General features: G+C 39.4%; 1 protein-coding gene across 1 annotated transcript in view; it reads right to left on the reverse strand.

The window, feature by feature from the left end:
* Positions 1 to 27,911, reverse strand: part of LOC144598635 (cilia- and flagella-associated protein 47-like) — a 426,611-nt gene that overhangs the window by 323,430 nt on the left and 75,270 nt on the right. The window contains exons 23-30 of the mRNA XM_078408845.1: positions 22,285 to 22,447; positions 16,500 to 16,600; positions 16,193 to 16,355; positions 10,863 to 11,061; positions 9,161 to 9,367; positions 5,201 to 5,301; positions 1,810 to 1,947; positions 222 to 423 (exon numbers count right to left, since the gene is read on the reverse strand). Coding sequence (XP_078264971.1) covers positions 222 to 423; positions 1,810 to 1,947; positions 5,201 to 5,301; positions 9,161 to 9,367; positions 10,863 to 11,061; positions 16,193 to 16,355; positions 16,500 to 16,600; positions 22,285 to 22,447 — 1,274 coding nt within the window. The remainder of the gene's footprint in view (positions 1 to 221; positions 424 to 1,809; positions 1,948 to 5,200; positions 5,302 to 9,160; positions 9,368 to 10,862; positions 11,062 to 16,192; positions 16,356 to 16,499; positions 16,601 to 22,284; positions 22,448 to 27,911) is intronic.

The following is a 27,911-nucleotide window of genomic DNA, read 5'->3' on the forward strand; positions in this document are numbered from 1 at the left end:
TTTAACCTCCAATAGACACCATCCAAAACAAATCATGTGGTCAATTAATTGGTATTTGCAGAACTTCACTTTTGTGCAAATAAATTATTTCATTTCCTTATGGTGGAATTCTGTTTTACTCCCAATGTCCAAATAAAGGCATTCAAATGTTGGTCAAGCTAGTGAAAAATGGTAATCACAATTATTTATAACTGCATGATTTTATCATTTTCTGTACTTACCTTCTTAGTGACTCTGGGATAGTAATAGGATGCATTCCATTTGACCAACCAAACAAACTGACCCAGACCTGTACAGCTGTTAGGACCTTTTGGCAGAATACATCTTCACTATTAAACATGAGCTTTTTCCAATTGTTTCCACCTAAAACGTCACGATCATTCACTACACTGCTATTGTCTACTTTGGAAGATTCATCGGATTCTGCAAGAAAGAGATCATATTTCATGTTTGTAAAACTTGAAACAACAAGAAAAATGTCCTTAACTGGGTCGGCACAGTAGCGCTGCAGTAGAGTTGGTGCCTTACAGTGCCAAAGACCCGGTTCGATCCTGCCTACGGGTGCTGTCTGAACAGAGTTTGTACCTGTGACCTCCGTGGGTTTTCTCTGGACGCTCTGATTTCGTCCCACATCCAAAGACATACAGGTTTGTAGGTTAATTGGCTTGGTAAAATTGTAAGTAGTCCCTAGTGTGTGTAGGATAGTGTTAGTGTGTGGGGATCGCAGGTCAAAAGGCCTATTTCCATGCTGTATCTCTAAACTAAACTGAATGAATTTGTTAACTGTGAGTTACTAGATTTAAATCTAATGTCATCTCTTCTTACGAATTCTTTCACAAGTTAAGTCAAAATAGTAGAGTTCAATATTCGAGTACTTGTAATTACCAGAGGACAGCTTTTGGCTCTTTCGCTGCTCTTACAGTATTTCCTTTAAGTCTAGCATTTTCTTTGTGTACTCTGTACAATATTGCATTCATCATAAAACCTTAATTAAAATTCTTAAAAGTCACAGAAATCAACTATAGTCTAACAAGTCAACACAGATCAATGTGTTTCATTCATAAATATGGTTTATCAAAATACCATGTCCACCAGTATGTTGACCAAGAGGTACACAGCATTTATTTTACAGGCAAATCAAAAATCTCATGAAGTCCCACATTCAGACACCAACTGTTGAGTAAAACTCAGATTTTGCATAATATGGAGAAGGTTGAATGAAGCAAAGACTTAGGTTGAACACAATGTTCTTTTTTTAAACTAAGAATGCTTGTGGCAGTTTAAACAATTACGTAATCCTACCTTTTCTCTCATAGCACATCAGGAAGATGTTGGTGGAACCGTGTTATATCATCAACCATATTATATCATCAAAAATAGCATTAACATTCATTAAAATTCAAAATTCTTCATTAATGGAAAGGCTGTGGCCATTATTCTGGATACCCCAAGGAAAAGGAGCAGGTACTTAGTTTATCTAATTTTTCTCCAGCACTGATATGTCTACAAGATAGATCGCTCATGTGGAGGCTCAGATGATTATTCTCAATATCTTCTCTCCAACTCCTGCCTGCTCGAAGGCAAATTAGAGTATCTTGAAAATGCATCAAATGTAGTCCCAATAATTCCTACTTTGATCTCCCAGCAATGCAAAGGCATATCCTTCACATTTCATTCCTGGTTCTAACTAAGTCTTTTTTTACTATCTTTGCAATAACTTTATTTTATCAAATTTCTATTTGATAATCCATGCCACGTGGAGACATTTAGCTTCAGATTTATACATATGCATACAAGACAATAGTTTACCTGCAGAAGAATCTGGAAAATAAGAAGACACAGTCGAAAATGCCACGAGTGAAGATGAACTTAGTGAGGAAGTTCCAGGGGTGTAATAAGGTTGAAGAATGACTTTTCCATCACTTGGATAGTTGGTTGAAGTAGGTGCTAAGAAGCAAACAAAGGATTACTAGTGAATACCCATTCATTCTATATTTATCATAGTATAGTAAAATCTCATATTTTATTTTAAAGACAGCATGACCAGATGGTTTAATCATATTGTAAACCAAGATACGAAAAAAAAATGTTCTCGTCAACTGTTTTCTTCAATAATGATTAGCACAAAATCCAGGCAAAATTTACACATAAATAAATTGTCACTTTTGAGAAATTTGCATGAAAGGGATAAGGCCTGCAAAAAAAAATTTCGCCAAATTTGTTGAGAGATAATAACAGAGAAATTGATAATTTGGTTGAAGGTAATAATTCTGAAAGTCAAAGATCAGGGCCACAACATAGAACATAGAACAGAATGACGCAGGGCAGGAATGCCCATTGTCACACAGGGTATGTGCTGAACATGATGCCATGTTAAATCAATCTCCTCTGCCTGCGCATCATCCATATCCCTCCATTCGATGGCTCTCCATATGCTTCTTAAATGGTGCTATCATTTCTGCTTCCACCACCATCCCTAACAGCACGATCCACTTTTCTCTGTGTAAAAATAAAACTTGCTCCACATATCTCCTTTGAAATTTCCTCCTCTGACCTTAAAGCTATACCCTCTAGTCTTTGACATTTTCACCCAGGGTAAAACGGTTCTGAATGTCTACCCTACCTATGTCTCTGATGATTTGATATACTTCCGTCAGCACTCCCCTCAATCTCTGACACTCCAAAGAAAACAATCCAAATTCAGGTTTTGGAATGACTCAGATATTGAAACGCCAGCATCCTGTGCAGTCAACCATAACACTAATCCTTTACTTTGCCCTATTTTAACATTGTTTCCTTTCATTTCTACATTGCCCAATTTGTCGCAAAACTCTCATTCCAAAAATTATCACCTACTGAATTGTTGTTTCCAAATGTATGAGAAAACATACCAGTTTCCAAATGGTCTCTTAGCTGACTTTCCATTATCTAGTGGTTGCAGAGCAATGCTCCACAGTTCAAATTTCTACTTGGTCCATTGATAACCTGTTTTCAATTAATATGGGCAATGAGATGCTTGCTCAAAATTAGGAAAAAACAGTATTATAATTAAATTTCAGAATTTTTGTGCTATTTAAACATTCGTGGAATCAGAAGTGTCAAAGAATATATATTCCTTCAACATATGAGTGGCTTTTCATTTGCAAAATCAGTATTTTTCAAATGTACGTACCATTGTCCCACTATCTTAGACCCCTCCCACATTAGAAGAACCATACATAGAAGGCAATGCATGGTCCTAACTCCTAGCAGTATACCAGGAAAGTCAAGCCACCTTCTCATAGCAATGAATCAGGCTACAATTCTTTGTTACAAAAACACAATCTGCTGGAAGAACTCAGGTTAGGCAGCATTTATGTAAAGAAATTCAGAGTCAATATTCAGGGTCAAGACCTTTAATCTGGACTGAAAGAGTGGAGGGAAGATAGCCAGTATTATGAGAGACGGGATTGGCGGCAAATGAGGGAGCAGGGGCCCAAAATGATTGCCGGGGGCGGGACCCCCCCTCCCTCAGCCGCACAAGCAGGACCGCCCGCAGCAGAGATTTGCACCCAACGGGTGCACACCCGTCTAGTACTAAATAAATAGACTATAATGGTGCAAGCCAAGGAGTAAAGTATAACCTTAGCAGTCCATTGTTGTCGGGTGCTAAGGCAGGATTGTGGTAGAGTTAGGATTGTGCAGGATGGTTCAAGAGACTGATGGTTGATGGGAAGAAGCTATTCTTGAATCTGGAGGTAAAGGTACTCAGGCTCCTGTACTTTCTTCCTGACTGCAGGCAAGTTGAGTATATAGCCAGTGTACGTGGGTCTTTGATGCTATGAGCTGCCTTCTTGAATTGGCGCTTCCACGATCCCTTCGACAGTGCATTGTTTCCATAAATACAGCACTCCCTAGTGAAACTGAAGGTCTCCAAAATTCCAGGCTATTTTCCTATTTATATGTAATATTTCAATTGTTTCATATCCTGTATTTTAAGTGGTATAGATCATGGTGTATAGCCAAAATAATGAGATGAAGCAAAAATTGAAAAATCTGTTTTTACAAAGAACAATATCAGATATGTCCCTGTGTTTTCTTGCCTTTTGGTGACATTTTTCAAGCAGGATTTAATCAAATCCTTAGGCTAATTTATACCAGAAAGATTACATTAATTTTGCAATTAAATAACTCTAATTATAAGCCAAATTCTGATTATGCTTATGATTGTTATCATTTATCACCTGATAAGATGTTTTCTGATGCAGCACAACGTGAGTAGCAGTGTCCCTTTGGTCACGTGTGAATTAAAAGCAGAGTAACCATTTTTATATTTTTTGTTTCTTTTTTATTGTTTATATTTTGTGTTTAAGCTTTCCATTGAAATACTTAATAATGAATGAAACTTAAAATAATGAAATAACAATCTAGCTTGCTCACCTATTTTATCAATGTCTCATTCTGTTGGCCCTCACGTTTTTTGACGTCGTCAATGCTATTACTTTTTTTTTGCACTCGTCGCGATTTTAAAAAAATTCAAACAACAGTTGTAATGACCCTGACCTGAACTACGGGCATCATGGGGGATACGTGCCGACATTTTGTAAGGGAGCTTGGAAGTCAGTATAAGAGACAGTGTCCCAGTGGTCACGTTGGGGGCACTCTGTGCTCTGAATAACACAGTGTTCACTTTTTTTGGCTTGGAATCATTAGTTAGTAAATATTTTTTTGCACTTTTTCGTTCTTTTCTCGTAAATGTTGCTTCTTGTTTATTATAGAAATGGTTAAATTCCGTTAAATTTTCATTGCTTGCTGCTATGTTGTTGTAAAGTGTGTGCACTGTGGCGAAGGGAATAGAGTGATTGGGTTCTAGATAATGCCATGTCTCGTTGAAAGTGTGCTCCTGTCTACAGATGCTTTTGGTTCCGGACAAATTTTGAGTCGAGATTTTAACATCGAATTCGATGAAAGGTTACCATATTCTTTTTCATTTATGTATATATATATATATATGTATTTAATTTAGTGCGTCAGCCATGTGAATATATAATGTAAGAAAATACATTGCTTATGGTATATATTTTCTCCTAAACTTGTAGATCAATTTAATATCACTGCTGGAAATGAATGTTATCTTTTGCCTCAGGATTATGTCAATGCAAAGATAAAACTCAATCCAAAAATATAAGTATCCCTTAAAATCAACAATTTATACACTTACCAGTTTTGAGGACAATTTGCTGGTCTGCTTGGTGAACTCTTATGTATCTGTACAAAGTCAACATACAATTATCTGCAGATGCAGTGATTGGAAGCTTCAGCCTATATTGGAGATAAAGGTAAAGTTTATTGCACCATTGCACATTAAGTGGAATTTAAAATTGCAAACTCCTAATGTTTGAGTCCACACTTCCCAGACATAGGTTAAAGTACTTTTCTGCACAGATTAGTGGAATCTATAATTTTCTCTTCTAAAGGCTGTATGTGGTTCATCATGAAGATGCTCAACAATGAGACCAATAGAAATGTTTACAATGTGGAGGTTTTATGATTATGGAGCAAAGCCTAGGAAGGGAAATAAGGTACAGCCAACTGTTATCTCACTGAATGGCAGTTGGAATTGAGGAGTAAAATGGCTTGTTCTTGTATTAGTTTAATTGGCATTTTCTCATTTTATACTCACTAGGCTGACTGACATATAAATTTTTTATCATATTACAATGTCATGAAATACATGGATCTTCAAGGTGGTATGGCCGAAATCTCATCTTAGCCTATCAGTCAGCCATTCCAGACTGCAACTACTCTTGACAAGGAGATAGACCATCTGAACCCATAACTTCTTGAGATCATCTTGCAAGGGCATCTGGACTTTCCTCCATGGCAGCCTTCGACCACTCGTGCTGCCATCATTGGAGAGCATTGAGAAAAACATAACACCAAGGAAAGGCTTGCCAATAACAATATGCACAATTACTTAACTTGGTTGATGCTGATATGGTATTTGTTAATGTTTATGTAAAAATTTGTCATTGAATATAGTTTGATATTGACTGTTGTTTTGACAAAGAGATCAAGAAGATATGATGGTCAACAATAGAGGATTGTAAAGTGGATTCTTGTTGAATTGGGGAATGTGGATTGTGTCTGTTGACTGTGCGGACTGCTAAGCCTGAAAGGGCCTCCGGTTTGATGCAATTTGCCTTCATATTTCTTCTCATCATGTTTTGTAACACATGGCAGACTTCAGCAAACCTTGAGATCCTTTCTGTATTCCACCAGTGCTGTTAGGATGATGGAAAGGTTGCCAAGCCAATGACCTGCTGCATCTGGTTGCAACCGGCAGCTCGGCTTTTCTTGAATGTGCATTTCCCATGTAAATGTGTTACAAAATAGAACCAAAAGACGCACACTTTTTTTAGTTTTACAGCTCAGATAAGGAGGGCCAGAACAAAAATAATTCGTCATGAATGTGTTAGATACTTGGCAATAACCAGCATGTTCCAATGGTTACATAATAGCTGAACCTTGGGGAAGTGAAAATCCTCTTGCACAATTTACAGTGAGACAGTACGTGCAATGTTATCCGAGTGTAGCCAATGGCTCACTGCATTATCAGAACTCCTCAGCTGGTCCAGTCATTGGACTGATGTGATCTGCATTATCAAGTTTTCAGTTTCAAATAAAATCACACAACTTCTAATTCTCCAGCTCCACTCCAACGAGACTTTGACGAGACAGATGTTCAGCAGCAATGTTCATAGATGTTCATATCCAACAAGGTAAAATTGAGTGGCAGCTCAAACAACAGCAAAGCATCACTCGGACAAGTTCAATGCATTCTATGCATGCTTCAGTAGGGAGTACCTTCACGAGCCCCCACAGCCACCGATGGCATTGCAATCTCAGTCACCGAGATCAGCGTCAGAAGATCGTTCAGAAGAGTGAACCTTCAAAAAGCATTTGGACCTGATGATGTAGCTGGTCATGTTCTCAAAATCAGTGCAGACCAACTGGCTAGAGTTATTGAATACGACAGAATCTAACTAAACTTTAAACTACGGACTGCCTTCACTGCAATAGGGACTTTGAGTTTTGTTTAGTGTTTGTGCTGGATTTTTTTTTTTAATTATTGAATTTATTTATTTTCATGTTTGATTATTATATTATCTATGTGATTAGAACCCTGTTGTGCTGCTGCAAGTAAGCATTTCATTGTACCATTCTGGCACATATGACGATAAAGCGCTCTTGAAGAATTGTAAGGCCGGCATGGTGGCAAGTGGTAGAGTTGCTGCCTTGCAGTGCTTACAGCACCAGAGACCCGGGTTCAATCCTGGCTGCCGGTGCTTGTCAGGATGAAGTTTTTTACGTTCTCCTGTGTGGGTTTTCTCTGACAACTTTGATTTCCTCCCACACTCCAAAGACGTACAGGTTTGTAGGTTAATTGACTTAGTATAAATGTAAAAATTGTCCCTAATGTAGTGTTAATGTGTTGGGATCGCTGGTCACTGCAGACTCAATGGGCCAAGGGCCCCCTTTACGTGCTGTATCTCTAAACTAAACTAAGTCTCTTGTGTGGGAAGGAACTGAAGATGTTGGTTTAAACTGAATATAGACACAAAATGCTGGAGTAACTCAGCGGGACAGGCAGCACCTTCGAAGATAAACCTCTTATTAACCTCTTGTTATCATAAATGTATTTATACAGTTCTCAGCCCACTGCCCTTCAGCATACCAAGTATTCACCCATTAGCAATCTTATCCTTTTATTCAACACACATTGCCTTCAGCTCCTATGAATTCTAACATTTACAAATACAAGGGTTACCATACAGCAGCCAATTAACTGCCAGCGCACATTTCGGATATGGGAGAAAATCGTGGTGTCCATAAGAAATTTATGGGGTCACAGGAAGAACAGGCACACTCTGTATGATGCATAAATGCCAGAATTTAACCCAGATGACTGGAGCTGTGATAATACAGCTCTACCTGCTGCACCATCCTGCAGCTGCTTCTTTCAGCTTTTAGGGCCATATGTTCATAAGTGATAGGAGTAGAATTAGGCCATTTGGCCCATCGTGTTCACCCTGTCATTCAATCATGGCTGATCTATCTCTATCTCCTAACCTTTCTTCTTCTTCTTCTTCATAAGCCCTTGGCTCCTCCAGGGAGCATAGGCCATTGACAAATGTCCTCCACCTCACTCGGTTGTTGGCGGTTTTTTCGAGATCTCCCCAGTTGAGCCACTCCCAGACATTTCTGCCTGGACACCTCTTCTCCAGCTGTTCCTGGGGCCACCTCTTTTCCTTTTTCCTTGGGGGTTCCATTTCAGGGCTTGCCGGGTGATGTTTGTGGCAGGTTTTCTGAGGGTGTGTCCAATCCAACCCCATTTTCTCTTTTGAATTTGTAAGTCAATGGGATCCTGGCTTGTTCTTTTCCACAGGTCCACACTGCTTACTTTGACTCTCCTCCAGATGTTTAGTATTCTCCTGAGACAGGTGTTAATGAATGTTTGCAGCCTGTTTGTTGTGTGTTTTGTTGTTTTCCGTGTCTCTGATCCATACAGCATTACCTGCTTCACATTTGATGCGTGTTTTGGTGTTGATTGAGATGTATTTTGAACTCCAGATCTTCCTGAGCATGTTAAACACCACCCCAGCCTTATTGATTCTGTTTTTTATGTCTGCATCTGCCCCTCCGGTGGTGTCCACAACACTGCCTAGGTATGTGAATGTTTCTACCTCCTCCAGGGCAGTGCTGTGCATGAGGATAGGGTTGCTGGTTTTGGAGTGGATCTTCATCACCTGTGTCTTTGCTACATTGGGTGTAAGACCAAGTTTTGTTGCAGCTTGTAAGAGTCTGTCTGTCTTCTCCTGCATTTGTATCGCCTAAGCCACTGAATCCTAATCCTACCATCACTGAATGCAGGCGAGTAAGGACTCACTATTCCACTGAATCCAGGCAAATGACAGCCAGCCAGCCAGCCAGCCAGAGAGACCCAAACTGCTTTCTCAATAAACACTTCACTTGATTTAGTAGAGGAAATAAAGTGTTACTCTTATTTCTTTACTTGTAACCATTTTTCATCATGTTATCAATGATTTAATTTGCACCTCTTAAAATCCAACAATTCACCCAGAAACTTTGTAACATCCACAATCACTTTTCAATTTACCTTTTCTGTTCCTGATCAATGAATATGATATCCAGAGATATTGAAATTGGGGTGAATGAACAGAAGGTGATGTTGCACGTTATACTTTTGCTTGTTCCATTCTCATACTTCAAAGTTAAACCATCAGGGAACTCACAAGTTATGGGTTTAAACCAGTTCCCGTCTTCAGTTTCCACTTCTGGAATTTCAACCTGCATCTTGGAGTCACTGAAAGCAAATTAAGAGTTTAATTTTCCAACATGTAAAGATGTTGGAGTTAAGACATTTCCTTTTTCATTTTGCATATAACTTACCATATCTTAAACATTTTTGAGTGAATTATTCCCGTATGTTTGTTAAAAGTAATTTGAAATTCAGCTTCACAACTATCTTGGACAAGATTAATCAATAGCTATAATGCTTAATATATCACAACGTGATTCTTGAAGGAACTCTAAAGGTTTCTTAGAACCTGAGTGATATTTATCTGAATATGAGGAATGCTGATATCCTGTCTGGCAGATTGAGAATAACTTCATGGTAATCAAATATGCTGTCCTCTCTCAGAACAACAATGCGTATCCTCCTGCAACCAGCACATTGATGGTGTCTTCACTTTTGTCTATCAGCCACTTATAGTCATAGAGATAGACACCACGGAAACAGGTCCTTCGACCCACTTCATACATGTCTCATCTGAGCTGGTCCCATTTGCCTGCATTCGGCCCACATCCCACTAAACCTTTCCTATTCATGTAGTGTATTTTAAATGTTTTCATTGCCTCAGCAATTTTCACTGCCTCAGCAATTTTCTCTGGCAGCTCATTCCAAGTACCCAGCATCCTCTGAGTGAAGAAGTTGCCCTTCAGGTTCCAATTAAATCTTTCCCCCTCTCACCTTACATCCAAGTCCTCTGGTTCTGGATTTCCCATACCTTGGGTAATAAGATTCTGCATTCATCCTATCAATTCCCCTTATGATTACCCTAGAGCCTCGTGCACTCCAAGGAATAAAGTTCTAGCTTCCCTAATCTCTCCTTGTAGCTCAGGCCGAGTCCTGGCAACATCCTCATAAATCTTCCCTGCACTCTTTCCAACTTAATGACATCCTTCATATAACAGGGTGTCCAAAACAGAACATAATACTCAAAATGATATAATATTCAACGATACTTTAGACTACCAGAGTTCATCTAGTTATTGCTCTTGGTAAACAAATGCAGTTGAATTCAGACCATTTCGAAGCCCAACTGCATGGCTGTTTTGCAATCTTTTCCATGTTAAATGCATAATCATCCTGCAGCTGGTGAGAAAGTAAGATATTATAGGACAGGGCCAAGCATCTGAATGACAAATAGTAAGGATGGGCTCAAGAATGATCAACGATGCCTGAATGTTTTTTGGTACTGGTAAAATATTTTAAATGCGGCACTGGAGCTGCAATTTGCAGCCAAACAAAATGCCTTAGATTCACAGATAACCTCCCAAAAACTGCAACTGTTTGTGATCATGTCAACAAGTTCTCAGTGCTAACTGATCCAAAAGGTGAGGATGTGCAGGGCAGCTATCTGGGTAAAATTGCCATTATGGGGATGTACCCAAAGAGGTAGCATTTGCTGATATACTAATAACCATTTTGACAGCATTTTGGTAACCATTTCCAATAATGATTGTTAACTTTAGTGCTAAATTTAAAGTAAACAAAAGGAGTAGGATGTCCAAACCTGAGAGAGTTGAAACAACTAATTTGGACTGATGCTCCGGTCTCTGTATTGAGAGGAACTGGGTGCAGGTTCACAAAAGGGGGATCGATAATCATCTTAGAAATATGTACAACACCCGTCACAGAAATCACTCGATATCGGATGTTCTTTTCCTCATTAATAAACATGGGTATTTCCATTGAGTAATTGCCTGGGTAACCTGAAAATTGTGCAAAAGTAGAAATAATATAATTAGTTCTGCAGGTAATTAAAAATATAACAAATTATTAACACTGCCTCCACATGTCATCAACACCCTCCACCTCATCCCACGGGGAACACTTACAAACTGTACAATAATTTTCAGAGTAGCAAGGAATCACAAACCTAATATCACATACCATTCAACTAAACAAGACAAATATAGAAATCCAGCTTTTTTTGTGAGGTGGTAATGAGGTGAGGTAAATGAACTAATTTAAAACAATCTACTTGTGGTAATGTACAGCACTTGAAAGTTCAAAAAGTTATTTTGTCCATTCACGAGGCTTCTATAACAGATTTCAATTCTTCAAATTAATGGGCAAGAAAACAGCAGAATTTAAAATACTTGGCAATATAACAATGATACTAAATGTAAACACCTATCCAACATGCAATGAGCTTTGCCAGAATCAAAATTAATTCTCTTACCTATATTAATAATACAAAACAGGGGCACTTCTAATAATACTGATGCAACCAGATTTTGTGGCTGATGCAAAGGGAAATTAAAAAGTGATGAAAGTCATTTTCTTTCAACTGACAAGGATGATAAGGAATCCTCACCACAGTATTTCTTGAGAACAATAGATCTAAAGTAAAAACATCACATGGTTTCGTAAAGAAGAATTTTGAAGGACATGAATGGTTGAAGGGAATTCAGAAACAAAAAGACAATTCTGAAATTTATGGCTCAAAGTTATGAGCTGATTTGAAAATAAAGGTACTTTTATGAAGAATGTTCAAAGCGACTATGTGGTGGTAGTTATACGAAGAATTGTGGTAAAAATAAAAAGGTCAGGAGATTGTTAATAGATGCGGCACATTAAACGTAGGCAAACATTGGTGGCTAGTAAAAGCCCAAAGTCACCATCTACAACACTTTGCACCCATGGGCTACGTATTCTACTAAATTTAGCAACATTTACTTCAATGTTCAACGTCTTTTAAAGACAAGCTGATGAGAATTTAGATCCAGTGGTTCCAGTAAGGAGTAGGGATAAGAATGGCAAGGTGAGGAAACCTTGGATGAACAGTGAGGTTGGTCAAAAAGAGAAAGGAAATATATGTGTTGGAAAAAAACTGCAGATGCTGGTATAAATCGAAGATAGACAAAACATGCTGGAGTAACTCAGCGGGTCAGGCAGCATCTCTGGAGAGAAAGAATGGGTGACGGTATGGGTCGAGACCCTTCTTCAGTCTGAAGAAGGGTCTCGACCCGAAACATCACCCATTCCTTCTCTTCAGAAATGCTGCCTGGCCCGCTGAGTTACTCCAGCATTTTTCGTCTACCTAAGGAAATATATGTGAGTGTTTCCATAAATACAGCATTCAGTAGTGAAACTGAAAGTCTCCAAACCTCCAGGTTATCTTCCTGTTTATAATGTAATATTCCCATTGTTTCATATCCTGTATTTTGTAGTATAGTGTATAGCCAAAATAATGAGATGAAGCAAAAATTAATAAATCTGTTTTCAAATTTAAAAAATCAGATATGTCCCTGTGTTTTCTTGCCTTTTTTGGAGACATTTTTCAAGCAGGATTTCATCAAATCCTTAGGCTAATTTATACCAGAAAGATTACATTAATTTTGCAATTAAATAACTCTATATAAGCCAAATTCTGATTATGCTTATGATTTCTATCATTTATCACCCGATAAGATGGTTTTCTGATGTCCCAAGTTTTTGCAGCAGAACGCGAGTCACGTTGTGAAATGTATGATTTAAAAGCAGAGAAACTGTTTTTTATATTCATTGTTTCTTTTTTTATTGTTTACATTTTGTGCTTAAGCTTAACATTGAAATACTTAATAATGAATAGAACTTAAAATCATGAAATAAAACTCTAGTTTGCTCACCTATTTTAGCGATGTCTCATTCCGTAGTTCCTCCCGTTGTCTAAGGTTGTCAACGCTATTTATAACTGGGTTTATTTGCACTTGCCGCGATTTAATTTTTTTTTTAAACAACGCGATTATAATGACCCTGGCGTTAACTACGTGCCTCGTAGTGGGTTAGGTGCCAACATTTTGTAAGGGAGCTTAGAAATCAGTCAGTGTCCCACATGTTTTGTATGTCTCATAAATATTTTTTTTTCCAAAATTCTGGAAGTATTACATTTTGGTCAAATTTTGGTTGGTTTAATCACAAATTAGCTCAAAAGGATCATAGGTAGGCCCATTTTTAATGCTGTGATATTTCATTATGATTTAATAACTTTCAAATTTGGCCTCCCATGTCACAGGTTGGTGCCCTTATTTACAGAAACATCCACCTACGTTTTAGAAATAAGGATCAGATAGGGTCCTTGAGGAATAGAAAGTAAGCAGAAAAGAACCAAAGCAAGCAATTAAAAGGGCCTAAGGGGCCATGAAATGTCATTGGCAAGTTGCATTAAAGAGGATGAAGTTAAGGTACCAAATGCGTACATCTATATTCACCAAGGAGAACAGTAAGATGAATGTGAGATATACTAATATGCGATGCACGATTGAGATCAAGAAGTTCAGAAGTTCTAGGAGCAGAATTAGGCCATTTGGCACATCGTCTACTCCGCCATTCAATCATGGCTGATCTATCTTTCCCTCTCAACCCCGTTCTCCTGCCTTCGCTCCATAGCCCCTGATACCCTTAGTATTGAAGAATTTGTCAATCTCCACCTTAAAAATATCCACAGCAGTCTGTGGCAACGAAGTCCACAGATTCACCATCCTCTGACTAAAGAAATTCCTTCACAACTCCGTTCTAAAGGTAAGTCCTTTTATTCTGAGGCTATGGCCTCTGGTCCTAGACTCTCCTCTAGTGGAAACATCCTCTCCACATCCACTCTACCCTGTTCTTTCACTATTTGAAAAGTTTCAATGAGGTCCCTTGTTATCCTTGTAAACGGCAGCAACTACAGGACCAATGCCTTAAAACGCTCATCATTTGTTAACCCAATCATTCCTGGGATAATTCTTGTAAACCTCCTCTGGACCCTCTCCAATGATAGCACAACCTTCCGCAGATTTGGGGCACAAAACTGCTCACAATACTCCAAATGCGGTCTGACCAGTGCCTTATGAAGCCTCAGGATTACATCCTGTTTTGTATTCTAGCCCTCTCGAAATAATTGCATTCGCCTTCCTTACTACTAATTCAACTTCAAATTAACTTTTTCGGAATCCTGCACCAGCACTCCCAAGTCCCTTTGCACCTGCGATTTCTGAATTCTCTCCCCATTTAAAAAATAGTCAATGCCTTTATTCCTCCTACCAAAATGTACGACTTCACACTTTGCTACACTGTATTCCACCTGATACTTCTCAGTCCACTCTCCCAACCTGTCCAAGTCCTTCTGCAGAGTCCCTGCTTTCTCGACACTATCTGCCCCTCCACCTATCTTCATATAGAAACATAGAAACATAGAAAATAGGTGCAGGAGTAGGCCATTCGGCCCTTCGAGCCTGCACCGCCATTCAATATGATCATGGCTGATCATCCAGTTCAGTAACCCGTACCTGCCTTCTCTCCATACCCCCTGATCCCTTTAGCCACAAGGGCCACATCTAACTCCCTCTTAAATATAGCCAATGAACTGGCCTCAACTACCTTCTGTGGCAGAGAATTCCACACTCACCACTCTCTGTGTGAAGAAATGTTTTCTCATCTCGGTCCTAAAAGACTTCCCCCTTATCCTTAAGCTGTGACCCCTGGTTCTGGACTCCCCCAACATCGGGAACAATCTTCCCGCATCTAGCCTCTCCAACCCCTTAAGAATTTTATATGTTTCAATAAGATCCCCCCTCAGTCTTCTAAATTCCAGTGACTACAAGCCTAGTCTATCCAGTCTTTCTTCATATGAAAGTCCTGCAAACCTCTGCAAACTTGGCCACTAAGCCTTCAATTCCCTCATCCAAATCATTGATATACAACATGAGGTCCCAGCACTGACCCCTGTGGAACACCACTAATCACTGGCAGCCAACAAGAAAAGGTCCAATTATTGCCCCTCTTTGCCTTCTCCATCCATCCACGCTCGTGTCTTCCCTCTGATACTATGGGCTCTCATCTTCTTTAACAGCCTCATGTGCAGCACCTTATCAAAGGCCTTCTGAAAATCCAGGTAAACTACATCCACTGACTCTCCTTTGTCACTCCTGCTATTTATTCAGCTCCATATACCCTCACTGGACGATCCTTCAGTAATGTCATTTCAGACAACCGCCGCAATGTTATCCTCAACAATAAAGCAACTCCCCCTCCTTTAGAAATACAGCACGGAAACAGGCCCTTTCGGCCCAATGGGTCCACGCCAACCAGTGATCCCCGCACACTAACACTATCCTAAACCCACTAAGGACATTTTTTTACATTACCAAGCCAATTTACCTACAAACCTGTACGTCTTTGGAGCGTGGGAGGAAACCGACGATCTTGGAGAAATCCCACGCAGGTCACGGGAAGAACATACAAACTCTGTGCAGACAGCACCCATAGTCGGGATTGAACCCGGGTTTCCGGCGCTGCATTTGCTGTAAGGCAGCAACTCTACCGCTGCGCCACCGTGCCGTCCTCTTTGACCCCCACCTCTACCTTGCCTGTAGCACCTGTACCACGGATATTATACTGCCAGTCCTGTCCCTCCCTTAACCAGGTTTTAGTAATGTTCCAGTCAGACATGCTTTCCCATGCCCTGAGTTCATCCACTTTACCTGCCAGGATGCATCATCATCACATAGATTTCTAACATCTATATTGAATAGAGTTTCTGATGTAATAAGGTTTTGATAAATTTTCCTCCCTGACCGAACTTTGTGGTGAATATTCGCTTTATCTATTTATTCCAAGATTACATATTACAGCAGATGCTAAATAAGAAAAAAAACATTGTTTTACCCAGCCATGGCATTGATAAGCACTTTAAGAACAACAAAATAAACATGTGATCAATTCATTTTCTACTAAATCTGTTTTTCAGCTAGTTGCCTTACATTCTGAAAAAAATAATCACTTAACATGAGCCAGAACCTAAATTACTAATGTGTCTTTCTAAATAGTTACCATATAAAATTGTTTTAGAGCAATATTTTTACAATAAATACTTACTTGGGCAAAAGCCAATTGTAATGCAGTATCTTTGGCCTGGTTTAAGACTCCCATTGTAGTGATAGATTCTGAAAATACCTTCATCGAGATCTTTGTTTTCTTGACTGTTTAAATCCAACAACCATTTTACCTCTTTTGTGGAGGTGTTCTGTATTTCAATTTTCTATTCATTTATACAAAAATAAAAAGAATAAAACAAAATCAATACTTCTTTCTCACAATGAAACAGAGACCATGTCATTTTCCAGATGATGAAATTGTGAAAATAAAAATAAAAAATACAAATTCTAGGCATAGCATATGGTACCTGCATAAATGGATCTGCTGCAATAACACCCAAATCATTGTATCCCGGCATCAGGGAAAATTCCACCTTGGTAGTTGAAAGCTCAATTGGTGGGTAAAGTGCTGAAAGATAAATTTAACCATTTGTGGGCCTCTCATTTTCTTGCAAGTCAAGTAATTTTAAATGTTATGAATGATAAAATTAAAATTATGAAAATGTATGAACAAAATCAGACATATTTAATATAACAGTATAACAGTATAACAGAGCTTTATTTGTCATTCGGTACCAAGGTACCGAACGAAACTACATAGCAGTCATACAAAAAAGAACACAAGACACATAACCCCAACACAAACGTCCAGCACAGTGACTCCAAACACCCCCTCACTGTGATGGAGGCAACATATATTACAACAATCAAATATACAACAATCTACAGTTCAGGAGAGATTCAAAATTTGAATCTTGGTCTACGCCAGATTAGATCATTGAAGCACATACAAAAAATAGATAATTGGAATGTATTATAAAATGCAGCAATATTTTCAAAATATATAACTTTTAAAGGTTCATTGGTTCATAAGTTATAGAAGCAGAAGTGGGCCATTTAGCCAATCAAGTTTACACCACCATCCAATTTCTGGGAGGGCGGGACTGTCATATGATGAAAGAGTGGAGCGACTGGGCTTGTATTCACTGGAATTTAGAAGGATGAGAGGGGATCTTATAGAAACATATAAAATGATTAAGGGATTGGACATGCTAGATACAGGAAACATGTTCCCGATGTTGGGGGAGTCCAGAACCAGGGGCCACAATTTAAGAATAAGGGGTAGGCCATTTAGATCTGAGATGAGGAAAAACTTTTTCACACAGAGAATTGTGAATTTGTGGAATTTTCTGCCTCAGAAGGCAGTGGAGGCCAATTCACTGGATGCACTTAAAAGATAGTTAGATATAGCTCTAAGGGCTAGTGGAATCAAGGGATATGGGGAGAAGGCAGGAACAGGATACTGATTGTGGATGATCAGCCATGATCACATTGAATGGCAGTGCTGGCTCGAAGGGCTGAATGGCCTACTCCTGTGCCTATTGTCTATGTATCTATGTATCAATCATCGCTGATCTATCGTTCCCTCTCAACCCTATTCTCCTGCCTTCTCCCCATAACACGCTTACCAATCAATTATCTGTCAATCTCCACCTTAAAAATACCCAATGACTTTGCTTCCACAGCCGTCCATGGCAATGAATTCCACAGACTCACCACCCTCTGACCAAAGAAATTTCTCCTCATCTCCTTTCTAAAGGCTTTATCATTTAAAACTGTCATGACAAATGTCATTGTTCGGAATGGGGCTTGTATGTTTTCATTATAACAAATTAATTTATTTAACATTAATTTGCAATGATTATTACTCAAGATTTTAAAGATATAGTATTGTTTGAAGTAACACAACAGACTATTCTTTAGACTTAGACTTTCTTTCCCCTTCCGAACGTTCCTTTCCCTGCAAACAACTTGTTCCATTCAATTTTACCAACAAGGCCATCAAAGTTGACCTTGCCACAATTCAGAATTTTAATTTGTGGGCCCACCCTGCCTTTAGCCATTACTATTATAAAGCTAATAGAATATTCACTGGTCCCAAAAGGCCATGCCATGCACACTTCAGTAACTTTCTTTCATCACCTTCCATATTGACTTCCAGTCTCTCAACTGCCTCAGTCCTGCATTGGTTCCCACCTCCTTGCCAAACTAGTTTAAAACCTACTTGAGTAGCAGGTGCAAATCTGCCTGCCAGGATATTGGTTTCCCTCCAGTTCTTGTACAGATCACCTCTGCCCTGGAAGAGGTCCCAAAGGTCCAAAATCCTGAATCCCTGCCCTTTGCACCAACTCTGTTGATTATGGGATTACTTTGGTCAGTCAACAGCAAACATGCATATATGCAGTCCCATGTTGTATCTTCATGAAACTGGATTCTCATTTGAATCACCAATTTTAAAGTTTATAATCTAAAAGTTAGAAATTCAAAAAGGTACATAGATAGTGGAAGAATACAAGTACAAATCAATGTACTGGGAAAAGACATCAGGCAAGATAAACTATGTGGTGGTGATGGTATTACTTTATGAAGTTTTGGTCCTTATTTTCCCTGTTTAAAACATGTGGAATAAAGCTGAATCCCAAATGTTTTCTTCATACCATTCTGGTGTTTCATTTCTCCATTATTGAGTCCAGATGAGAGGTGTTATCAAGTATTCGCAATTTTTAAGTGTGATGCTAACCTTGATGTATTTATGGCAAGCCTTCCTGAATGTGATTATGTTGACATAAAATTTAGCAATATAGATATTTGTTATGTTGAAGCAGCACTTGATAAAATCTCCAAGAGGTGCAAATTTGTGACTCACTGAGAGGTTTCTCATCTTTGTTTTAAATAGCAACTCCTCATTCTGAAACAATGCCCCATAGTTGCATTGTCCCTTATAAGGAAATTATCCTCTCTGATTCTATCTTGCCCATCTTCCTCAGAATTCCATGTCTAAGATCATGTCTCCCTCCACGTCCTTTGAGTAAAGTCCAAACCTGTTCATTTGTTGTTCGTAAAGCAATTCTTTTCTCCCAAGAATAAACCAAGTGAACCATCTCTAAACTCTCAAATACAAATGGCTCCCTCCTTAAATAAGTGGCACCATTATTCATGGTAATCTGGATATCAAGTCAAGTCAAGTCAATTTTTTTTGTATAGCACATTTAAAAACAACCCACGTTGACCAAAGTGCTCTACATCAGTTCAGGTACTAAGAACGAACATACAATGGCACACAAACATAACAGCACATACATAAACAATTCACAGCGCCCCCTCAGAGGGCCTCAAACGCTAGGGAATAGAAATAGGTTTTGAGCCTGGACTTAAAGGAGTCGATGGAGGGGGCAGTTCTGATGGAGAGAGGGATGCTGTTCCACAGTCTAAGAGCTGCAACCGCAAAAGCGTGGTCACCCCTGAGCTTAAGCCTAGACCGCGGGATAGTGAGTAGCCCCAAGTCGGCCGACCTGAGGGACCTGGAGATAGAGTGGTGGGTTAGAAGATTTTTGATATGGGGGGGCAAGCCCTTTTAGGGCTTTGTATGTGAATAGGAGGAGTTTGAAGTTGATTCTGTACTGTACTGGGAGCCAGTGGTGAGAGGCCAGAATCGGGGTGATGTGGTCCCTTTTACAGGAACCCGTCAGGAATCTCGCTGCGGCGTTTTGGACCGATAGTCTCGCTGCGGCGTTTTGGACCAATATGGTTCATTTTGGACCGATATGGTCTCGTGAATGCCTTGTCAAGTTGAAGTATGACTTTCATTCACAAAGCAACTCTTTTCTCCAAAGAATAAACCATGTGAAGCTTATCTGAACCATCTCAAGTGCAAATGGATCTGTCTTTAAATGTAAGGTAATATTGTACATGGTATGCTGGATATGGTCTCACTTATGCCTTGTTAAGGTGAAGCAAGACTACATTTCTTTTAATTCCAATTCCCTTGCAAGAAAGGCCAACATTCCATCTGCTTGCTCAATTAATCATTTGCTGTACCTGCATGCAGATTTTGAATGTTTAATGAATGAGAACAACCAGATCTTCCCAACCAGCAGCACTCTATGGTCTCTCTCCTGTCAAACAATATTCTGCCATTTTATTCTTCCCCAAAATAGATAACCTCAAATTTCCCCACAATATACACAATATTTATTTTGCCAATATTTATTATACAATTTTCCCTTTGTTGAGTCCTTTTTCCCCGTCAGTCCAAAATAGATCTAATACCACCCTCTAAAGTATAATCAAACATGAGGAATAAATTAAGTAAAAGAGAAATGAACATACAGGACAAGACATTATTGGCAAAACAATTAAAGAGAATTGGTTCTATGAATGGCAAGCATTGACGATCACAGTAACATTTTCATTGAATTATAATTACAGTCAACCCTCGCAATAACAGACCACGAGTGGAGGGGGCTGGTGCCCCTTATTGCCGATTGTCCATTATAACCGAGTGAGCGGGGGGATACAGTTTAACCCAAGGCTGGGAGCAAAGAAAAACGGCATTGAGGGGGGTTAAACAAGTTGGAATTTACAGCCGGGGAGCCGTGCAGAGCCATGCAGAGCCGCTGGCTTTCTCCACTCCTGCGACCGGAAGCATGCCACGTGGTGCCTGCTCATTACGTAACTGGCGGAAGTGGGGAGGCAGTGCAAGGGAGCCTCGTCCGCTCTAACCAAACTCAGCTGTGCAGAGGTCCGTTATTGTGAGAATTTACTATATTGAAATCAATGTTGTTTATTTTGTGTGCATGGCATACGACATACTGAAATCCTTGCTTTATGATTAGCATACAAAATCATTACGATATTCATCAACAAAAAATATAATTTTACTGGTAGTTCTGCCATATGTTTGGATAAGATTTGGCTCCGATGTGTATCATGTATCATACAAGATATTTAAAAATATGAATGAGATCACAAAAGGTGGGGATGGCAGGATAACTAGAAAGGGTAATTATATCCACAATATAGGGGAAGTTGATTAATTGGAGGAAGCTGTATGTGAAAAAGGGTGAGAGAGCTGTTCCAAAGATATCTCCTGACATACATAACAAATTTACAGTACAAAAACACGAGCAAGACAGGGAACAAGTAGCTAAATTAGACCAGTGGTTGTCTTGATGCTGTTCAATTTTAAATATTGATCTTTTAATTAGTCTGATGGGGAACAGCTGGGGACAGAAGAAACCAAGATCAATGCATTTGTTGATACAGTTAAGAATTGCTATTTTGACCAACAAAGCAGTCTTCAACATAGAATAAAATTCTGTGTGAAAATCATTTCGGACTCTCAATAACTCCAGAAATTCAGTGTTACTTCCCATGGCTTGGAAGAAATCTGCTGCAGATTAATGATTTCAAGGGAAGGAATCTGAACCTTGGTAACAATAAACCCGTGATTTTGATAAAGAGTTCCTGTGAAGCTATTGCAATGTGATGTAGTGGAAAAGTTTTATGCAGAAATTACCAATTCTGATACAAAGTAAGCTTCAACAACCTCCAACTGCCAAATTGGCTCAGTTTTTCTCCCTGCATCAGTATAGCTGGACCTGCTGGACATATTGCAGAGCCCTACTACTATTGCAGAACCCTGCAACACTTCATGGTTCTTTCTGTATTATAATCCAATAACTATCCTTATTAACCCATTTGACCCGAGGGCCCACGACACTTGGTTCACTGTTTCACAAATATTCCCTTGTCTCACCCATCCCTCTCACCACCTTCTCTGCAAACTAAAACCACCTATTTTGTCTTTCTTTCCCAGTTCTGAGAAGGGTTTTCAACGTGAAATGTTAACTCTATTTCTCTGTTCAAAAATGCTCACTGATCTGCTGTGTGTTCCCCCAACATTTTCTGATTTAATTTCAGACTTCCAATATTTGAGGTTTTCGTGATTGTCAAGAGTCAAGAGTGTGACATTGTCATAGATCCCAAAGCGGAACAATTAAATTCTTACTTGCAACAGCACAACAGATTTGTAAACATAGTACTCTGCAGACACCATAATAAACAACAACTAAAAAGTTCAATACATAGAAACAAACAAACACTACAGTGCAAAGACAAAAACAATGCCCCGAGTTTAGAGTTCAGAGTTTAGTTGGTGTTCATCGTGTCCTCTGGTCTGATGATTGTTGGGAAGAATATCACATGAGCAATTTGCTTTACAAAATATGCCTCAGGTAGTATTTTTCCTACCTGTAGCTTTCACTTTGTGAGATGGTGTAGGACTCTGTAATTGTTCTGAAGAAGAATCAGAGACCATATCTTCATAAGGATCAGGTGGTATAGAACTTGGAGGAGGAGATGGTGATGGACTACCATTAATATTGACTGGCAGATTAAAATAGTAGGATGCAACCTAAGGACAAAAAAGTTATAATCTTTCAAAGACGAGAGGAACAGTAATATCTTGCTCCAAAGAAGTTGACATGAGTTTACCGTGAGGGATGAATTTGGCAAAACAAATTGAAAATATGCTAAACAATGCAACAGATCCTCAAGAGATAGTTTCTGAACAAACACATCAATTCAAAAAATATTGTATAATGATATTAAATCAACACAATCAAGCAGGACAATCAAACTTTCACAAAAGCAGTCAATGAGCCTCAAGGTGCTTGAGGGATTATAAAGTCATAAAGAGATATAAGCGCAGAAATAGGCCATTCGACCCACGTGCCAACCATCAAACACCAATTCTTTAAATGATCCTAGCTTCTCCTCCCTCTGGGCAAGAGACTGCATCTACCGAGCTGTTCCTCTCATGATTTTGTACACCCCTATAAGATCACCCCTCCTCCCCCTGTGCTCCAAGAAATACAGACTGAGCCTGCTCAACCTCTCCCTGCAGCTCAGGGCCTCGAGTCCTGGCAACATCCCTGTAAATCTTCTCTGCACCCTGTCCAGCTTGTTATAAATATCGTCAAAAATCTTTTCAGCACTTATTTACTTGAAACTTCACAGTTTTTCAAAAGCCAACTTTTCAAAACCTCCATAATATCAACCGTTAGTATATCTAGTCTCTCAATTATCTACACTATTAGTTCCAAAGCATTCTATCCCCTTGTGAAGTCAAATGCCAAGTATTCATTTAGTACCTTACTGTGCATCCATGAGCAAATTTCTATTGTTGTGCTCAAAAGACCCCACTCCTCAACATACCACCATTTTACTCTGGATTCGTTACTTACCTTATTTGCTTCAACTTATATACTTTTTTAAAAATCTGACTCTTACTGCTATTTACAACCAAATACTTGTAAGTAGATTTCTCTTGCTTTTTCTTCTTCAGTATCTTTTTGAAACAGTGTGTGACTAGTCCAACTTGAGGAGGGATCTTGTCTTGGGAAACCAGCCTGGCCAAGTGACTGGTATTTCAGTGGAAAACCAATTTGAAAACAGTGATCATGTCTACATAAGATAATGTTCTCTAGGGGTGCTGCCTGGCCTGAATTACTCCAGGACTTTGTGTCTTTTTTCTTGTAAACCAGCATCTGCAGTTCCTTGTTTCTCCAAAACATTTAAATTAGTTGTGAATAAAGTCTGAAGCCAGGAGGAATGTACTAAATTGGGGTAAAAGGGATTACAACATTATTAGGCAGGAGCAGGGTAGAGGAAATTGGGAGTAGCTGTTGTTGGATAAGTCCACTTCAGGCATGTTAAAGTTGTTTAAAGACCAGTTGATCAGTGTTCAGGACCAGTATGTTCCATTAGGAGCAGGTAATAAGGGACAAGGAGCAAGTTAAGGGATCCTTGAATGACCAGAGGTTGCAAATTTGATCACCAAGGAACCAAATGGAAGGATTACGAAGATGAAATTAGACAGGACATTTGAGGAATATAAAACAAGCAGGGAAGAACTCAACCAGGTATTTAGAAGGACCAAAAAGGCCTTTGAAAAGTCATTGACGAATTAAATAAAATTGAAAGGCTTTATATATATGCACATTAAAAACAAGAGGGTAACCAGGGAGAAGGTAGGGCCATTCAAAGCTAAAGGAAGGAGTTGATGCTGGGGGGTTAAGGATGAAGACAAGGTACTTAGCGATTACTTTCCATATATATTCACGACGGACATGAAGGATCGTGATATCCAGGCAAAAGAGATTGAGCCTCGAGGAAGATCTTTGTATATTCTCTAGCCACAGGGGAGGTCCTGAAAGATTGGAGAGCAGCTAAGATTGTTCCTTTGTTTATGAAAGGAAGTAGAGATAATCCGGGAAATTATAGGCTAGTGAGCCTCACGTCAGTGATGGGAAAGTGATTAGAGAGAATTCTTCAGGATAGGATTTACACACATTGAGATGTGATAATGTATGGGCCCATTCCTTCTCTCCTGAGATGCTGCCTGACCTGCTGAGTTACTCCAGCATTTTGTGAATAAATACCTTCGATTTGTACCAGCATCTGCAGTTATTTTCTTACACGGATAATTAAGGATAGTCAGCATGACTTAGTCTGTGGGAGGTCATGTTTTATGAACTTGATTAAGCTTTTTGAGAAGGTGTTGAAGGTGATCCATGAGGTAGGGCAGTGGATGCTGTCAACATGGATTTTAGAAAGGCATTTGATAAAGTCCCTCATGGTAGGCTGATTCAGAAGATTAAAATGCATTGGATCTATGCTGATTTGACCATTTAAACTCAGAACTGGCTTACGTGGTGTGTTGTGGTGGAAGAGTTTTATTCCGGTTGAAGGTCTGTGAACAATGGGGTTCTGCAGGGATCCGTGTTGGGATCTCTGCTGTTTACAATACATATAAATAACGGACATAAATGTGGATACAAGGAAATGCAGTTGCTGGTTTATAGAAAAAAGATACAAAATTCTGGAGTAACAGCGGGTCAGGCAGCATTTCTGTGTTAAATGCATATCTATGTTCTCCAGAGATGCTGCCTGACCCATTGAGTTACTTCAGCACTGCGCCTTTTTTGGACTTAATTGTAGATGGATTTGGTAGTAAGTTTGCAGACGACACCAAAATTGGAAGGCCTGTCAAAGCAGCCACAGCCAGACATAAAAACAGTTTTTTTTCCACGAGTGATAGTTCTACTCAATAACCCAAGTCTGTAGTCTCTTTTTTGCTCTGGTTTATCTTCACCCACATGTTTAGACTGTAATGGTGTATCCTTATTGTTTTGATGTGTTTATGCTTTATTCTTAATTGTTAACTGTATGTTTGTGTTGTCATTTTTGAGCGGAGCACCAAGGCACATTCCTTGTATATGCATACTTGGCCAATAAACTTATTCATTCATTCATTCAAAATTGGTGGAGTTGCAGACAGTGAGGAGGACTCTCTGAGAAGAGCAAAGAGGGATCCAGATCAGCAATTGGCAGAAATTGGCAGAAAAATGGCAGATGAAATTTAATATGAACAAATGTGATATGTTGCACTTTGGGAGTTCGACAGAAAGAGGAAAGTATACAGTTAAAGGCAAGATGCTTAACAGCATTGATGTACAGAGGGAGCTTGAGATTCGAAGTCCTTAAATGCCTGAAAGTTACAACCAAAAACTAGATAAAGTGGTAAAAACGGTGTAGCCTATACTCACCTTGATTTCATTGGGGCATCGAGTATAAGAATCAGAAGGTCATGTTGCAGCTGTAGGGCTTTTGTTAGGTTGCATTTGGAGTACTGTATGCAGTTCTGGTCACACCATTATGGGAAGGATGTGGAGGCTTTGGAGAGGCACATGGACAAATATGGAATGGAGGGATATGGATCACGTGCATGCAGAGGAGATTTGTTTTACTTGGCATCATGCTTGGCACAGACATTGTGGGCTGAATGGCCTATTCTTGATTTGTACTGTTCTATGTTCATGTTCATGAAAGTTCTGGATTGGTTGTTCTTTCTTTGCCCCTCATGGAAATGTGCCGCAATGTTTTGAGTCTAATTTACCAAAGAGCTAGATTCACACTCGTTTTTCTCCGATTAATTAAAATGAACCTTCTTTCCTTTAGCTAATCGCCATCTTCTAAAAGCAGTCCTTGCAAAATTGATGCACATGCCTCATAAAATGACCAATTACATGTTACTGTGCCCTTTTTCAGACCTGTTAGCAGACATTCAGGAAACATATAATACTCCCTTAATTATGTAAGTGAAGGTATTAATTGCTGTTTTGTGGCCCTCTCTCAGAATTTGAATTCTTACACCATTGATAATCCTCACAGAATTATTCAAATAAATTAATTAACCAAATTAATTTTAAATGTTGAACGTATGGGGGAGGTTTATAAATCAGGAGAAGCCGATCTCCATTTGCACAACCTTCCTGAGTCAACACTGGCATGCAATTGGCCTATCTCCAGACATCATTGCAACTCTTTCTGTGGACCTGATGGAGCCATAATTGAGATAAAGCGCTTGTCTCTAAAAACACCTCTCAAATCTACGAATACTTGTGCAAGTGGTCCAGTCTCCGGTAATTCATTACAATTATCTAACTGAGATGTAAAAGCTTCCATCAATGAATGCCAACATTTGGTGTGTAAAAAAATATAGCCTAAACAAATTTCTGGACATTCAACTTTTGCAGCACAACAATACCCCCAACTCCAAATCCTTTCATTTTGATCATTATTGGAAAACTCATGAAGTATAACAAACATAAACACTCATTTAAGTTGTCAGTAATTTCTTCATGAAAATTGAACTAAATTGGACTTGAACCAAATGTCTTTCATCACTTAACTATTCATGTCAAAGTGATGATTCTGCTTTACAATTATAACTGAAAAGGTACACAAAGAAATTCATATGTTGCTGCCATTTTCAGTCATTTTGTTTTACTAAGAAATTATGAATTAATTTACATCCTTTGCAATTCATTGTAAAACTGAATGAATAACTGCTGCCCTCATGTGGCTTCAGCAGATACTTGCACAAAATTGTATTGTGTAGTTTTGGTCTCCTAATTTTTGAGGAAGGACATCCTTGTAATTGAGGCAGTGCGGCGTAGGTTCATGAGATTGATCCCTGGGATGGCGGGACTGTCATATGAGAAAAGATTGAAAAGACTAGGCTTGTATTCACTGGAGTTTAGAAGGATGAGAGGGGATCTTATAGAGACATATAAAATTATAAAAGGACTGGACAAGCTAGATGCAGGAAACATATTCCCAATGTTGGGCAAGTCCAAAACCAGGGGCCACAGTCTTAGAATAAAGGGGAGGTCATTTAAAACTGAGGTGAGAAGGAACTTTTTCACCCAGAGAGTTGTGAATTAGTGGAATTCTCTACCACAGAGGGCAGCGGAGGCCAAATCACTGGATGGATTTAAGAGAAAGTTAGATAGAGCTCTAGGGGCTAATGGAATCAAGGGATATGGGGAGAAGGCAGGCAAGGGTTATTGATTGTGGATGATCAGCCATGATCACAATGAATGGTGGTGCTCGCTCGAAGGGCCGAATGGGGGATGGAGTGTTGAGGAGGGTGAGGGGTAGGGGGGGGAGGGAAACGGGGAGGGGGAAGGGGGGAGTGGGGGGGAGTGGGGAGGAGAGAGGGGGGGTTGAGGGGGATGGAGTGAGGGGAGAGTGAGGGGAAGGGGGGAGGGGGGGAGGAGGAGGGAGGAGGGGGATGGGAGGGGGGAGGGAGGAGGTGAGGGGTGGTGGGAGGGGGCGAGGGAGGGGGGAAGAAGAAGAAGAAGAAGAAGAAGAAGAAGAAGAAGAAGAAGAAGAAGAAGAAGAAGAAGAAGAAGAAGAAGAAGAAGAAGAAGAAGAAGAAGAAGAAGAAGAAGAAGAAGAAGAAGAAGAAGAAGAAGAAGAAGAAGAAGAAGAAGAAGAAGAAGAAGAAGAAGAAGAAGAAGAAGAAGAAG

This window comes from Rhinoraja longicauda, chromosome 12 (assembly GCF_053455715.1).
Source record: "Rhinoraja longicauda isolate Sanriku21f chromosome 12, sRhiLon1.1, whole genome shotgun sequence".
Lineage (NCBI taxonomy): Eukaryota > Metazoa > Chordata > Chondrichthyes > Rajiformes > Arhynchobatidae > Rhinoraja > Rhinoraja longicauda.